We start from the raw sequence: 16,055 nt of genomic DNA, 5'->3' as shown, positions 1-16,055 counted from the left end.
CATGAGGATATACAAAAGTTATTTAAGAGCTCTCTGGGGATCTTGCCAGACGGTACGACAGTGTACTGAAAGTCAAGGTGTGGCCAAGTTTCCAGGAAAGATTGATGAGTCCTCAACAAGGCAGAGAAGAAAAGACCTCAAGTTATGCCAGCCTCATGAGAAGAAAAGTGACAGACTCCCCAGGAATGGTACCAGTTGCCCCTCATCAGTGTCATCTGTCAGGAAAGAAGACAGCTGAGACTGAGGCCAATAAAAACCCAAGAATCCAAAGAACTTGAGGTAGTGATGGCAGGATGCCACTCAGAACTCTCTAGTTGCAAAGAGGGTAGTCAGCTGACAGCTCCCTTAAGGACTTCAGTATCATTGCCTTTTGAAACAAGAGCACTCTCTTCCCGGTTAGCCCCTTTTCATGACTGATTACAGCAGGGGTACCAGGGCCTGGTTATTTCTGCCCAGCAAGAGACCCCACTAACAGTGAATCTCTCCTTGAGAGCTTGCTGTGGCCACGGCTTCTGTCATATCTGCATGTGGTCTTCTTACCCGGTTCTGCTTCCTCCCCACTTCCGGGACACAGGTACCACACCTGCAGTCTGAAGGCTTTCCCTCTCCAGTCCTGCTTCCTCCCCCTTTCAGTTTGCACAGCCTTCGTCTTGAAATCAATCCCTTGAACTCCTATCATTTCAGCATCTGCTTCCCAATGGTTCCAGCTAACACAACCGTGTTAGTTTGCGGTGATGCCATGTAAATTACCCTCCTCCCATAGTCTCAGCTGTTCTCTTGGAGAGAAAGAGACGGCGTGCCAGAACTCTGATCTATTGTGTATTACCGAGGCCACCCTAGCAGAAAAAATAGTTTACATTTTTAAATCAGAGTGAGAATACCTAGTTGGAATAAATTTATCTCTCTAAGTCATCTACTTAATAAGATGGGAGCTCACAAAGGAGATCAAACTCGTTATAGAGAAGTAAAGAAGTCACTTTGTCTTTGCATGTTTGATTGGAACATGGAAGAATTTACAACCCTGCCCATTGACTTTAGGTAGAATCAGACTTTTCTGATTAATGAGATAGGAAAACAGAGATTAGGGAGAGGTGGTAGAAGGTGATGGGTTACAGGGAGGAGAGATAGGTGAGCTTTGCAAACATTTGAAATGTCAGTGTCTCTCTGTCAGGGGAGGATGCCTCTGAGTTCTGCCCTCTGACCCTTCATTAACTTCAGTGCTAGCTTCCTATCTTGGGAACACACTGGCCAGGTTAATTTCAAAATCTCAGCCTTTACTTTGTCCTAGGAAAATGACCAAAAGTTATTTCCTAGCAAGTACCTGAAGAGTGGGAGAAGGGGGCTAACTTCCTGTCAGCTCCTGTAGTGTGAAGGCTCATCTTCCTCATCTACTAAATCTCACAGAAGTGCAATACACCTTCCAGGAACACTTTGCCAGAGTAGGGTTTCTACGCTCTCAAAAAGTTTTAGGTTGCCTCCCTCCCAGAACTAAAGGGATTTATGGCAGAAAAATATATCAAACATACTTTAGAATCTGAGTTCTTTAACCTGCATTTCAGGGGAATTCACAAGTTCAACCTAGCCCGTCTTTGTTCCCAGAGGCCATTAGAATAAGTTCCTGCCTGTATTAAGCCCTGTCTAAATCTCACACATATGATAGACCTGCTTCAATACTCAAATCTTTCTTGGTCACAATTGCCACAGTTCTCTCTCTTTGAATTTTTATTGTATTTATTTCCTTATCATTCATTTTTTCATTCACTATATACCTCCTTATATTTTACAAGTACTTTTTCTATGTAAGTATCTTATCTCTCCAATAAAATATTAAAGTTGTTAAAGAAAAAGATTACATATTTTTCTTCTAGAGTAAATAGCACCTATTAAATGCTTCAAAAGTAGCTGTCAGCTGATTCTGACAGTTCTCTTGGCACCAAAACAAGTTATTTCAGGAAAATCACAGGCATAAATGATTAAGTCAGGGCCAAAGGTATAATATCATTTGAAGGGGTATATCAATATTTTCCCATTGTGCTCTTATATTTCAAGTCAAAGAAGTTTCTAGCAATAAGAGACAATGGTAAATGGAGTTGAGCCCACTTGGTTATGAATAACTATTTTGTCTCTGCTAGTGACCAACAATGAACTTTGAGATGAGTCAGGGCTTATCTACTTCACCTATAGCCTTGCTACTAGTTATAATGAAATGAGATCTCAGTCTAAATTCTGCCAAATGTGCAAGCAAAACACATACAAAACAATGCTTAGAAAGCCAAAACAAAACTATTTATGCAACTTACTCTGTTGGCTTGAGGATGTCTCAGCTCACGGTCCTTTTAGATACTGTTTTCACCAATTGCAAGAAAAGTTCGCTTGAGGCAGACAGAGCAATATTCTAGAAGCAGACATAACAACATTCCAGAGCCAGAATTGTCACCGTTACAGCTGAATCAAACAACCAGAATCCTCCAGAATCCAAGGCTGGACACAGGAATCTTTGGGGATTTAGATTAGAACATCTTTTCAAAGGGTGTAGGTTACAAAACTTCTTTGAGTTCTTTTTGTTCATGCATGTGTGGAAAGTGTCTTCTAAATATTTTAGCCAAGACACACATGTTGAATATTTACATTTCTGTAGTAAAAAATCACTTTTAACATGAATCATTCTTGTCAACAATCTGTTATTTTCACCCATAAATGTCCCATTTCTGACATCCAGTATATTAATTATCAAAGTAGCAGTGATCGATCCAAACACAAGTAACAGAGCAAAGTCACTGCTTCTGGAGGATAAGCTTCCTGAGGTCCAGGATCCAGTTCTAGATTGTGCATCCTTGATTAGCACATTCATCGATGATCTCCAGATTGGACATTCTGGATGAAATACTAGAAGCATAGGGGTTGCAGGCTAAACAAATAATATATATATATGTTCCCCCACATAGTATCTGCTGATGTATTTGAACATAATTTATAGATACCATAGTCAAAACCTTAAAGAAAATTTCTGCTAGAGTTTTTTTTTTAACTGGGTTATCCAGCGACCTCGTCTCAGCGCCCCACTTCCATCTGCTAGAGAGACACTGTGCCTTTAAAACAATGCTACTTAAAAAAAAATATTTGTCAATGGGTTTCCATGTAAAATTTCATCTGAAGAATAGAAAGAGTTGCTGAAAAAAATGTTGGGATGAATTAGTCTGCTACTCTTGTTTTGCTCTTTCTCAATGATAAAACTGTTACCCAGAGGGTGTAGAGAGAAAACTTAGGTCTACTGTTTAGTGGCAGAGATAGGCCCAGAAAAGCATTTATAGTAGGAAAAATGTTGCATAAAACCCTGTGACTTCAGTCTAGTAAGAAAGTGGCCTGAGATTACATGTCCATGAAGAATTCAGATGTTGTAGGTGTCTAAGTCAGTTCATTGCATGAATTAAAATTCAAGGTAGTAATTGAACAAAAATATAAGAAATACGATGTCAACACCCTGGAGTCTCTCTTAGGAGATGCTCTTTCCCACTTCCCACTGTGTTCCTCCATAAAGCTACAAAAGCTAAGAACAAACCCTACTGCATCTTAGTTATTTCCTTGAGTTAGTCCTCATGCGTATGGTATAAGCAACACTATTCTGATAATATAAAAATGAAACAAGTGCAAGTACAGTTATAAAGCTATTTGAATCACTCAAATAACTTATTTATTTCTAGACTTCATTTTGAGTTTATCACAAGCTTTCTCAAAGTATTTAAAGACATGTTCCTAAAAAATGATCGCAATTTACTCCGTTACAAGGATTATAGTATTTTTGTATAAGTGTGGGAGGTTGGTAAATTTTAACAACTCTTAAGTCAGCATATTTTCATGTTGCCTATTTGGATTTTAAAAAAGTACTTAAGGTGGGTATTTTTGAGACCCCTAACACATAACTGACTGTATTGTTTTACATTTCCACCTCTGATGAAATGAATGCACAAGGGAGGTGGTGAAAGTGGGAAAGGTCATGGGTATAATGTGGATCCATCTCATCACCAAATTACATCCATGTCTTAAAAAGCCTTGTTCCAAAGTGGATTGGGTTTCCTCCAAGCTACAAAGAAAGAATAAACAAACAGGAATGTTTTTTTAAAGAGAAGGAAAATAATTGCCAAGCTGGACACATTTAATTGCAGCACAAATAACACAAATTAATTTACCTCAAGTCAAAAGCATATTTTAGTGATTAAAAAAAATCAAACCTGGGAAATTGCCCAAAGTTTCCCTCCAAAGAAAGTATTCCACCAAAGTTTAAATTGTGCAAACACACCCTGTCATTATCACCCGTTGAGAACCATGGACAATTCTTAATGCCAAAGCATGAGAAGGCATTTTAGCATCACACACCACCTACGTGTTCCAAGCTATTTGACAAATTCAAAAAGGCCAATTTACAGAAAGTACAGTCCATGCAGTGCATGTTTTCCCTTACCATCTCTTCCTTTAGATATTTCTCGGAGCTCAAAACTGCCGTACTTGTTGGAGGTGGCAGAAAGGTAAGGGACAGACAAGTCAGTGTTCATCTCATCAGGGACAGATCTTTTTGCTTCTGAAAGCTATTGTGTAGTCAGGTTTATCCAACCATCATCTCCTATAAATCCAGTTGATTTGAATGGTTTTACCAAATTAAAAAAATCAACATAATTCCAGGACCCCAACAATCTGCTTTAGCTAACACTTTATTCCAGTGGGGGCATAGCTTATGTACCCTTGGCCCTGTTCTGTAAAGTTTCATCCCTCATTGTGATGGGCTAGTGTTTTATAAGAACAAATAAAGATTCTAGTTCTCATTTCCAGGAGGTAAATATATGGGCCATGCATCAGGTCTGCCTGTACTTATAAACAAGATGAAAATACAACAGTCTGTAGTTTGTAGACTACAAAGCCCCAAACTCTTCTGATTTTACTAAATTATCCTCATAATTAAGCTCAGATATTATTATTATTAATATTTACTAAATTAGATAAACAATCCTGTCCTTGGCTTCATGTGGTTATCATTGACCCGGGATGAATGAAAAAAGAAATTGTGGGGCGCCTGGGTGGCTCAGTCATTAAGCGTCTGCCTTTGGCTCAGGTCATGATCCCAGGATCTTGGGATCGAGCCCCACATCGAGCCCCGCATCGGGCTCCCTGCTCAGCGGGAAGCCTGCTTCTCCCTCTCCCACTCCCCCTGCTTGTGTTCCATCTCTCGCTCTTGCTGTCTCTCTTTCAAATAATAAAATAAAATAAAATAAAATAAAATAAAATAAAATAAAATAAAATAAAAAGAAATTGTTCTGGTGACTTTTACATAAAAATTTGACTTGTTAAATAAGCTTTTCAATTTGTCTAAATATTGATTTTTTTTCTTTGTCCATGTGTTTTCTTTTGTGATGAGATAAAATAATATACTTTCCATCTTTTATAGAAGAAGACTCTGAAGACCAGAAAAGTTAAGAGAATTATCTGAGGTTACACTCTTAATTAGTGGAAGAACCAAGGTCAGGATTTAAGTCTGCTGATTCCCAGTCTAGGATTCTTTCTACACATCCAGATACTAAACTATACTTCATATTCCTAATCACTTCAATTTTCCATTTCATAAAAACTCTCAAAGACATGACCACATCCAACAACAGTATTATTACACAGAGAAAAAATGTTTTCTTGTATACCGAAGGTCTTTTGTCCCTGCAACTCAAATAATTGCCAAGCTAAAAACATGATCATGACAGAGTCACAGAAATATCACATGAAATCGTCTAAAACCCGAATGCATTAGATTAGGTCTATAAAAGTGAGGAACGAGGTATATGTGCATTTAATGAAGACAAAAAATTTTTCTCATCCTCAAGAAGTTCCAAGTTAGCATATTCTAATGACTGGAGTGTGGGAATCTTGGGAGGGGATGGAACAGTGGGGAGAAAGGACAGCTCATTTCCAAATCTCATCCTCCTCTTGCGTGCAAATGGGTGACTCCAGTCAATAAAGAATATCCATCTGCTGTTACTGCTTTGTATAATAAGGTCCCCTGCCCCCTACAATGGAAATTACAGTGTCTATTTCCAGCATCTCATCCTTCTGTTTTGCTAAACTCTCCCTCCTATGTTTAAATGATTTACTGAATGAAGGGCAGGGTCTCTTCCAAAGAGAGGGTCTCATCCATTACCAGAGACATTTTAAGAGATAATGCTGTCTACATCTTAAGCTTTCTTTTTTTTTTTTTTTGCCTAACAAAGGAAAGGAGAATAGGCAGGGTCCAACTTGCTTTTTAAAGTGTGGTTTCATAAAATTGGCCTTTCCATAACAATGTGAGCTGTTCATTCAGCCTATAAAAATGCCTCATATTAGACAGCTGTTTTGTTTTTGCTGAGCTTTGGAATTGGGGGCATGGTATTTACACTGTGTCCTATTATAAGCTAAATAGGCTCACACCCTGGAAACAGTTACTGCTTAATGAAAATAATATGCTATAACCAAGATTATGTTAACATCTGACAAGAAGACCTCCCTTGTACTAAAATGTGTCTGTTCTAATAAAAGCATATGCAGATTTAAACCTATTTCTCTGGTTTTACTCATGGGCAGTATATACAATATAATTTTTCTTTATATGTCTTATCTGAATTCAAGAGAAAAGCTTCTGATGATCTTTGAAAATGTTTCCTAGTTTGGTAAGATGCATAGCCCTGAGACCTTAGAGGCAGACAGACCCAAGAGGATTTGAGCTGTGCCATTAAGTTGCTATATCACCTTGTAAAAACGGCTTAACTTCTATAATCCTCAATTTTCTCATTTTATAAGTGGAATAAATACACATAACACATGGTATCCTTATGAAATTCCAACACAATATGGAGGACTTAGTCCCATACCCGAAAAAGAGAAGGTATTCATTCAACGTGGTGTCATGGTTAACAGTACAGGTTCGGGAGTCAGTCTGAGTTCACACCTTTGCTCCACCACTTTTGCAGCTAGGTCTTTGCTCTAATAAACTAGGCATAATGGTAATAGCCATTGGATAGGTTTGTTTAGAAATATTAAATAAGATAATATACATTTGGCACTTAGAATAAAATCTGGTACATAATAAATATTTCACTTTTTAATTCAAAAAGTATTTTTAAAAAGATTTTATTTATTTATTTGAGAGAGAGAGAGAACATGAGCACGAGGTGGGGAGGGGCAGAGGGAGAAGCAGACTCCCTGCCGAGCCCGGAGCTCGATGTGATGTGGGGTGTGATCCCAGGATCCCGGGATCATGACCTGAGCCACAGGCAGACCCTTAACCAGCAGACACTTAACCAACTGAGCCACCCAGGTACCCCCAACAAGTATTTTTATTGAGCACCTACTACATGCCAGATATATATATATATATATATATATATATATATGTATGTATATATATATATGTATATATATATATTTGAAAGGCTGAAGGGTCAACAGTGAGACAAAGTGTCAAAAATACACAGGCTTGTGAGCTAAATTTTCCAGAAAGAAATACAATAAACAAAATAAATAAGATCACTATTATTTTTTAAAGTGAAAAAAATGCCAAGGAGATTTTCAAAGAGCAGGGAAATGGAAACAGGGTTGAAATTTCAGATAGTCAGGAAGCCCTCATTAAAAAGATATCATTTGAGGGCGCCTGGGTGGCTCAGTTGGTTAAGCGACTGCTTTCAGCTCAGGTCATGATCCTGGAGTCCCGGGATCGAGTCCCACGTCGGGCTCCCTGCTTGGCAGGGAGTCTGCTTCTCCCTCTGGCCCTCTACCCTCTTGTGCTCTCTATCTCTCATTCTCTCTCTCTCTCTCAAATAAATAAATAAAAATCTTTTAAAAAAGATATCATTTGAGTAAAGACCTAAATATTAAGTTATTATTGTTATTATTATTTTCTGTCTTTCTTACTCAGTAATCTCATAGATTTCATTCGGAAACTAGACAAGAAAACAGAAACCATTCAAGGCGGAAGGCATTTAATTTAGAAAATTAGGTCCTTACAAAACCATTGAAAGACAAGAAGAAGTGAAATTTAAGTGAAGCTACTGCTTTCTTTCAAGAAATTAGGATATTACTGAAATTCCTGGAGACCACTGCCAATGATCTTGGCTACCTGTGGCGTTAAAATGGTAATTCTTTGGGGACTTCATTAAAGCCACTAGCAAAACCTCGTATTTGTCTATTACTAAAGCTCACGCATCACCTGTCTCTGGGGGAGGAGTTATATTAATTTCTATCTATTTTCTACTTTCAAAATCTCACATATATGTATCTCATTAAAGGATTTAAACCAGAATATTGATGGCAATGAATTCTGGGAAATGTAGTTCCTGGACTTCCAGCTCGTGATAAAAAAAGGATGGCATACAATCGAGTCTGGGTAGGTATCTCTCAAAAAGAAAAAAAAGAAAGAAGGAAAGAAAAGGGGCGGCTGGGTGGCTCAGTCGTTAAGTGACTGCCTTCGGCATAGGTCATGATCCCAGGGTACTGGGATCGAGCCCCGCATCGGGCTCCCTGGTCGGCAGGAAGCCAGCCTCTCCCCCTCCCACTCTCTCTCTCCCTGTGTTCCTCCTCTCGCTGTCTCTCTCTGTCAAATAAATAAACTCTTTTAAAAAAAGAAAGAAAGAAAAAAGACAGAGAAGCAAGGCTATTTACTATGTAGCAGGTATGCTAAAGTCTTTATATTCATTTATTCCCCACAAACTATTTATTACTATTATTTTTTAAAGATTTATTTATTTATTTGAGAGAGAGAGACAGAGCGTGAGCAGTGAGGGGACGGTGGGCAGAGAGAGAGAGAGAGAATCTCAGGCAGACTCTGCACTGAGCGCAGAGGCAGATGCTGTGCTGGATCCCACAACCCTGAGATCATGACCTGAGCCAAAATCAAGAGTTGGATGCCGAACCAACTGAGCCACCCAGGTGTCCCTATTTAGTATTATAAATGGTCGTATATTATCTTCCCCTTTTCAGACATGAAGAAACTGGAACTCAGATCGATTCAATAGATTCTCCAAAGTCACACACCAATTAAATTGCAGAGCTAGGATTTATGCCTAGTAAGTAGGATTCCAGAACCTGCATTCCTAATCACCCTGCTTTTATGTACCTATGTTCTTTTTCCTTGGAGAAAAGGATAAAGGATGAGGCTAATTGTATAATGATCTAGAGACTATCATAGCTGACTTAATTTGAAACTGACTTTGTTGGAAAGAAGTTATGGAAATAGCAATTGAAAAACAATGAGAGCTAGTTCTGAGGCAGAATTCAGTAAATATTGCTAAGGAGAAGAATGTAGAGATGCATAGGAACGTCCCACAGCTCCATTTCCACAAATATTTTCAATCATTCTATTTTCAGGCAAGACCTCTTCTCCAGAGTGAGGTCTGCAGAGAATTAGAGTATCAGTTCTAGAAGGACTCTTAGAAATCAGTTTACCCCAGATGACCTCCAAGACCATCAAAATCTAGAGATTTGTTCAGACTCACACACAGGTAGACCTGGAGTAAAAAAGCTTCCCCTTCTAGACCATGTTTTAGTCTGTTGTTTTAATTATTTAATACCTACGATTTTTTGTGTCTGTGTCTGGTGGTTAAAACAGTTAAGTAGAAATCTTGTTTGCTATTCTTGGCTCATCTGCAAACTTGCTGGCAGCTATGTCATGTCTCATTCACTTCATCCAAGGTTTCCAGAAACTCCATGTTACCATATGTGGGATAGGAGTCTCATTAATCTTCATTCAAAATATTAAAAGGATTGGTCTGTGAGTTAATTTGTATAAAGTACTTTGAGATTTTTGGATAAAACCCATTGTTTAAGCAAAGAAAGGGGACTATGTGCCCTTTCTGAATCATCAACCCAATATTTTGAAGAATGACAGATTCTAAATTCAATAAGGAATGCAAATGTTGCTCTTTGAAACCTTACAGTCAATTTTGGAACGAATTCAATATCCATGAAATTTCAAAAGTAATCATAAAGTGAGCTTGCCTCCAGAATCTTCCTGTGTAAAAGTAGAAGCATTTTTAAATTACTTCTGGGATATTTCTATCCTGAGGAAACAGCTGGTCATACTCTCCATTTAACTACATATTCCCACGCCATCTTTGGAAAACTAAATACTGTAATTTACTTCAACCATATTGTATTAACATTTATTATTCAAAGAACAAGAACAAATAACAACTATATGTTCATTATTCCTTAAGAAACCCTATGTTCCTTAAGATATATAGGTGGGGATCTGTTTGTGTGTTTTGCTTTATTTACCAATCTTTGTCAATCTCCAATGACTGGATATATTTGTTCTGTCAGAGTAAACTCACATTATTCGTTGTACTTATTTTTTTAAGATTCTATTTATTTGTTGGGGTGGGGGACACAGGCAGGGGGCGCAGGAGACAGAAGGAGAAGTGGAGAGTCTGATGTAGGACGTGATCCCAGGACCTGAGCCAAAGGGAGATGCTTAACCGACTGAACCACCCAGGCATCTCTTCATTTTACTTTAGAATTAAATATTTCAGGGAGCACTTGGGTGGCTCAGTTGGTTAAGCATCCGACCCTTGATTTTTGGCTCAGGTCATGATCTCAGGGTTGTGAGATCAATCCCTTCGTAGGGCTCTGTGCTGGGTGAGGAGCCTGCTTAGGATAAAAAATTAAATATTTTATTTCATTTAGAGACCACCACTTACCTCATCCTCAATAAAAAGAAATAACCATTTATTTTCCTTTCTTCAAAACAAATGATTTTATATAATGTGAAATTTAGCAAATGCTCACATTGAGAAGCACAATAGTATTCTTTTTTAAAGATTTTATTTATTTATTTGAGAGAGACAGAGAGAAAGAGCACGAGTGAGAGAGAGGGTCAGAGGGAGAGGGAGAAGCCAACTCCCTGCTGAACAGGGAGCTGAGGACCTCAGGACCATGATCTGAGCCGAAGGCAGACACCTAATGACGGAGCCACCCAAGCGCCCCAGAGAAGCACAGTAAAATCCTTAATTAACTAGTCTGTTCCCTTCACCAGGCTGTATCATCAGAAGTATAAAGAATTAAAATGGCCTAATTTTAAAAACAGTAACTGAAAAGAAGAGAATATTTCTGCTGCCAAGTACAAATGGCATTTGCCACCTTCTCCCAAAACAACTTAGAGTATTTAGCTTATCAAATTAAATCTGTCCAAAAATGCACATGCATCAACTGATGGAGATCCTAGAGTTTTGGGCTGCTTGGTTCTCAACATCTTGCCACCTGAGTCCTATTTCCACTGTACCGCTGAAACTGAGTTTGACAAAGTCATCAACAGCCTCTTGAACACTAATATCTTCTTGAAATGAACTTTTTCTTTGGTGTATCTCTGGGTTCTCTCCTAGGCCCTCCATTTATATATTCTCCTTGGGTGATTCCATATATTCATTTCATATATTCCATGACTTCAGTCATGTTTATGTTTTGAACCATGTGTTTATAGTCCAGATACTGTGCTGGGCATCAGACCTTTACACTCAATTTCATGTTAGGTATCTCCATTTGGATATCTGAACAAAATCTCATACCCAGCATTCCCAAAACTGAACTCATATTCCCACCCACCACAGACTGCATTTTCATCTGTTCTCTGAATTTCAGTGAATGCCATCCATCAATCTTAACCTTCACAGTCTTCATGACTGTCTCTTTCTCCTTTCCCCAACACCACAATCAATTACCAAGTCCTCATGATTCCGTCTTTTATATACTTTTAAAATTATCCATGATATATACTACCTCTATTGTTTAGACCATGGTCATCTCTTGCTTGGATTATTACAAAAGAATCCCAAATGGACTTTCTGTATTCAATTTTATTTTTCTCCAACTCATTTTTAATACTAAACTAAAATTACAGTATGGCTATATCATTTTCCTCCTTCTGTCTTATATTCCTACCATCCAGCTCTTTGGCAAGGTGTATAATAGGAATTCATTAGTATGCGATTGAAAAAAGAAAGGAAAAGAAGGACAAATGACAATTGGGGAAGTCATATTGGTTGTTGTTTTTGTTTTGTTTTGTCAAGACAAGCTATGTTCTTTCATCTTTAAAGTCTCAAGAAAAGAAAACAATTGTTTCTGAAATGAGTAGATACGAAGGTGGGCAAAGACAAACTGTATATGAGTCACCCAACAGTAGGGAGGGAAACAAGAAGGCGGGATTGTAAAGAAAGGGAAAACAAATTTTCCACTCCACCACACTTGCCCTTTCCCTATGCCTACAGATACCATTACCCTGAATGGTACTGGACCCTTCAAGCCTGGACAGAAAACCATTTTACTCCAAAAAACCTTTATGATAATGAAAACAAACAAACCAACAACCTGAAACCTTAACTAAACCAATAATTCCTACTGAAAAAAACTGCTGCTCTAAACCTTTTCTTTATTTCTTTATTTTTAAAGTTTAGTTGGTCTAAATTGTGGCATTTCAACTGCAAGGAAGGTGCCCAGTTCTAGGTTTTAGCACTCAAATAAATCAAGAAACGTTCAAAGAAATTGAGATGAAGCTGGTGAGTTGAGTGAGTTCACCTGACCAAGTTGATCTACTACCTGAAGCCTAACATCACCTCCACAGAGGGCTGGTTGAACAGGGCGTGCAGAGTAATACCACAGCAGGCTGCAATGCTAAGTTCCCATGAGTGGTGAAACATCATTTGCTATTTTTTTTAAACATGGCAGGCATGAAGGAAGGAAGGAAGGAAGGAAGGAAGGAAGGAAGGAAGGAAGGAAGGAAGGCAGGCAGACAGCAATCTGAGATTTGATTGCAAACAATGTCCACTGTCTTTTAATGTCTTCTGTTTCCTGTTGCATTTTTTGTCCCAGGGCAGGAGGACCAGATGTGCAGTGATTCACAAGCAATGTGAGGTGACAGTTCCTCCTTGTCTGGAAATACTAAACACATTTCAAAGACACATTTTCAATTGTGCCAAACCCATCTGAAACCACCCTTTTAAAAAATGACATCTTTTCTTCTTATTAAAAATTTTTTCCCCTTAGACTCAATGTACCTCAAACTGAGCTCTCTGGGTATTTGAAACCGAAAGTATTTTTTGAAAGCAATTCTGCAATTAATGAAAGAAAAGAATGATTTCAAATCTGGAAAAGTCAACCCAAATTACTCCAATATTTTATATCCCTTTAAGTTCTTAGTTTTCTCTACTGTGTCTCTCCACGCATATTTCAGGATGCTTTTTCAGATGAGCACTAAGTACCCTTTTTAAAAAATTACTTTCATTTTTCTGATTATATACTCCATGGAGAACATTAAAGAAATACTCAGATAAAAATGATTCATTTTCCCATTAGCTAGAAATAACTTCATTCTTATATATTTTCTTCACAGGTTTTAATATAGCTGAGGTCATAAAACTCTTACATAATTTTCACCCTTATTGTTTTGCCCTTATGGTAATTTATATACCATAAAAATATTTTCGAAAACATTACTTTTATTATTAAGTTATGTTGGATTTTTAGGTAGTTTTAAATTTTTTTCAGGATTATAAATTTTATAATCATGTATTTCTGTACATTTCCAGGGCACAGTGTCACAGATAAGAAATTACTGTGTCAAAGAATATATATTATATCTATTTTGAGGTGTTTGATTCCTCTTTTGAAATAACCTTTTAAAAGATGGCAGAATTTACTTTCTCGTGTGCAATATTTAAGGATAATTGCTCTCACTACAATTTTAAGGGCATGGGCATTATTTGTTTTACCTTTCAAATCTGATGAACAAAATGGAATATCCTGATTATTCTACCTGGTAGTTTTCATGACCAGGATTGTTGAAATTTTATATTCATATTTCTCAATAGCCACCAACTTGCATATGCACAAGGGTGTATCCCTCATATGGTAATTTTATTTATCTTTCTGGGTCTGTCCCTAGGGTTTATATTTCTATGAATGTAATCACGATGTCTGATTTGGTTAAGAACTCCACCCTGGGTTTGAACTTAGGCTCAGATGTTCTAGAAAAATGCTTCACCAAGAATCAGATTTCCCAACACCACTCAATAGAACCAGATCTATTTAGGCTTCTCTGATCTCAGATAAGAGTAGCATTAATTCTGAATGTGTTCTAAAAAGCTATCCTTGTGTTATATAAAACCACTGAAAGGGGCAGCCTGAGTTTATGAAGTAATTATTCCCCAAGGAGGTGGCAGCCAATGCCGAGCAAGAGGATGAGATCACGCTTATTTACTATCTGGCCTTTTGGATCAGCTCACTCTGTTCCTTTAAGGGGCAATAGAATAATGAACTGGAGCATCCTGAAAGACTTCATTTTATAACCATATGTCCTTGTGTTTATTACTAAGTATGAGATCAGAAGGCCATATGGACTGACTTGGGGATGGTATTTTAAGGAATTATTAAAATGATTCATAGTAAGTGCAATGGATAAACACAGAGAGATGAAAACTGGGATCATTAATAATCTGACCATGTTTTAGACAGAGCTACAGTTGACAGTACACATTGAAGAAGCAAAAAGTGTCTTAAAATCCCAAGAGACATGGTATCAGCAAATAAACAAATGACAATGACAAAAGATCCATGGCTTTCAACAGATTCCCCGAAAGAACACAGTTGTCCTAATTCAATGCCATTAGACTAGAAAGAATAATTAGCATTGCCACCTCATCCCAGTGCTGGCCTAAAACCTCTACCCTACACTTGTAACACCTCATAAGCCAGGGTTGACAATGTCTAACCCTTTTCCAGTTGCAGGAACGCTGCTGGACCCTCCCCCCCAGAAAAGATTCTCACATTCCACCCACCCCCAACACAGGAGCAAGAGATTAAAACACGACAGACAATCTTTTCAACAACACTTTGGAGCTGTGTTCTGGACTGTTCTCTGACCTCCATCCCGACCGACCAAACCATTCTCAATGGTAAATTGATAGTAAATGGTAAATACTCAATTATTTATTTATTTATTATTATTTTTTCATCACATCAACAGTTCTTTATTTGACAAGTAAGGGCCTTTTCATAGCAGTCGAGGAAGAGGCAGCTTCCTAGTTACACACATATGAAAAAAAAAATCCCAGCAGTATTAAGAAGAATAATGAAAAAGTACCTACGGATCTTTCCTGTCTGCAGGTCATAGTCAAAGGCATCCACGGAGTAGAACAGGCTGTCAATGCAATAGAAGATTTTGTGGTCCAGGGGCCAGTGCAAACCAGTGGAGATGTCCACCTGGTCAAAATACTTTTCCACGTGGTGGTCAGGAAAGAGGGAGCACAGGGACCCCTGGTGCCGCTCCGGAACCGCGGGGGCTGTCTCCTCGGCCATGGTGCCAGCAAAGCAACTCCCAGAGGGACCCACCTTCCCATCATTGAACCGATTGTTTTTCTTGTCTTTATCTACTGTGGCCAGGGCTACTGCTGACTGATCTTCCCAGTTCAAAGCACAGAACTTTGTTCCAATGGTGGCGACAGAGCCTCCTCCTTGGCAAAGGGCCACAGAGCTGACGGGGGCATCCACAGTCACTTGCTGCACGCGCTTGCTGAGCGAATCCCAACGGCAAACCTTTTTTGCAGGAGTATCTACAAAGAGCAGCGAGTTGGACGCCTTCTCCCACACCGGAGACTCCCCACACCGGCAGTTCTCCCGCAAAACACGCTCAGTCTTAATGGAAGACATTGTCAACGGGGAGCTCTCTTGGTGTCGGTGACCCTCGGAGAGCCAGCGTCATCATTTATTTTTATCACATAATACCTTCTATTAATTAGTATATATAATGCACTAAGCAATATGATAAGCATTTTTCAAAAAAGTATAAATATATCCTTATAACTCATAAAGTAGATTCTATTATAACAATTATTATTACTAGCTATCATTTATTGCATGCCTACTTTTTCCAGACAGTGAATTGAATGTGTTATAATAATACTTATAATTTTCTAAATAACTCTACATGATAGATATTAAAGTCATTTCATAAATAATGAAATTGAGATTCAAAGAGGTTAATTAAATTATATGTAAAG

General features: G+C 38.2%; 1 protein-coding gene across 1 annotated transcript; it reads right to left on the bottom strand.

The window, feature by feature from the left end:
• Positions 1 to 721: 721 nt before the first annotated feature.
• LOC113925406 (regucalcin-like) lies at positions 722 to 15,705 on the bottom strand. The gene is made up of 2 exons (XM_027600067.1): positions 15,140 to 15,705; positions 722 to 836 (listed from the first exon to the last, which is right to left on the bottom strand). Exons 1-2 carry the CDS (start codon positions 15,703 to 15,705, stop codon positions 722 to 724), a joined length of 681 nt encoding a protein of 226 aa, XP_027455868.1.
• Positions 15,706 to 16,055: the final 350 nt, after the last annotated feature.

The sequence above is a fragment of the Zalophus californianus genome, chromosome 4, assembly GCF_009762305.2.
Source record: "Zalophus californianus isolate mZalCal1 chromosome 4, mZalCal1.pri.v2, whole genome shotgun sequence".
Taxonomy (NCBI): domain Eukaryota; kingdom Metazoa; phylum Chordata; class Mammalia; order Carnivora; family Otariidae; genus Zalophus; species Zalophus californianus.
Note: the sequence above shows the minus strand (reverse complement) of the source record. Positions and strands in the feature narration are given on the sequence as shown.

Bases quoted from the DNA above. Each gene is read 5' to 3' on its own strand.
- LOC113925406 (XM_027600067.1), bottom strand. From the start codon at position 15,705: ATGTCTTCCATTAAGACTGAGCGTGTTTTGCGGGAGAACTGCCGGTGT. The intron at 837-15,139 runs GTACTTTTTCAT...TTTTTCTGCTAG, and splicing joins CAGACAGGAAAGATCCGTAG to GGTGGCCTCGGTAATACACA.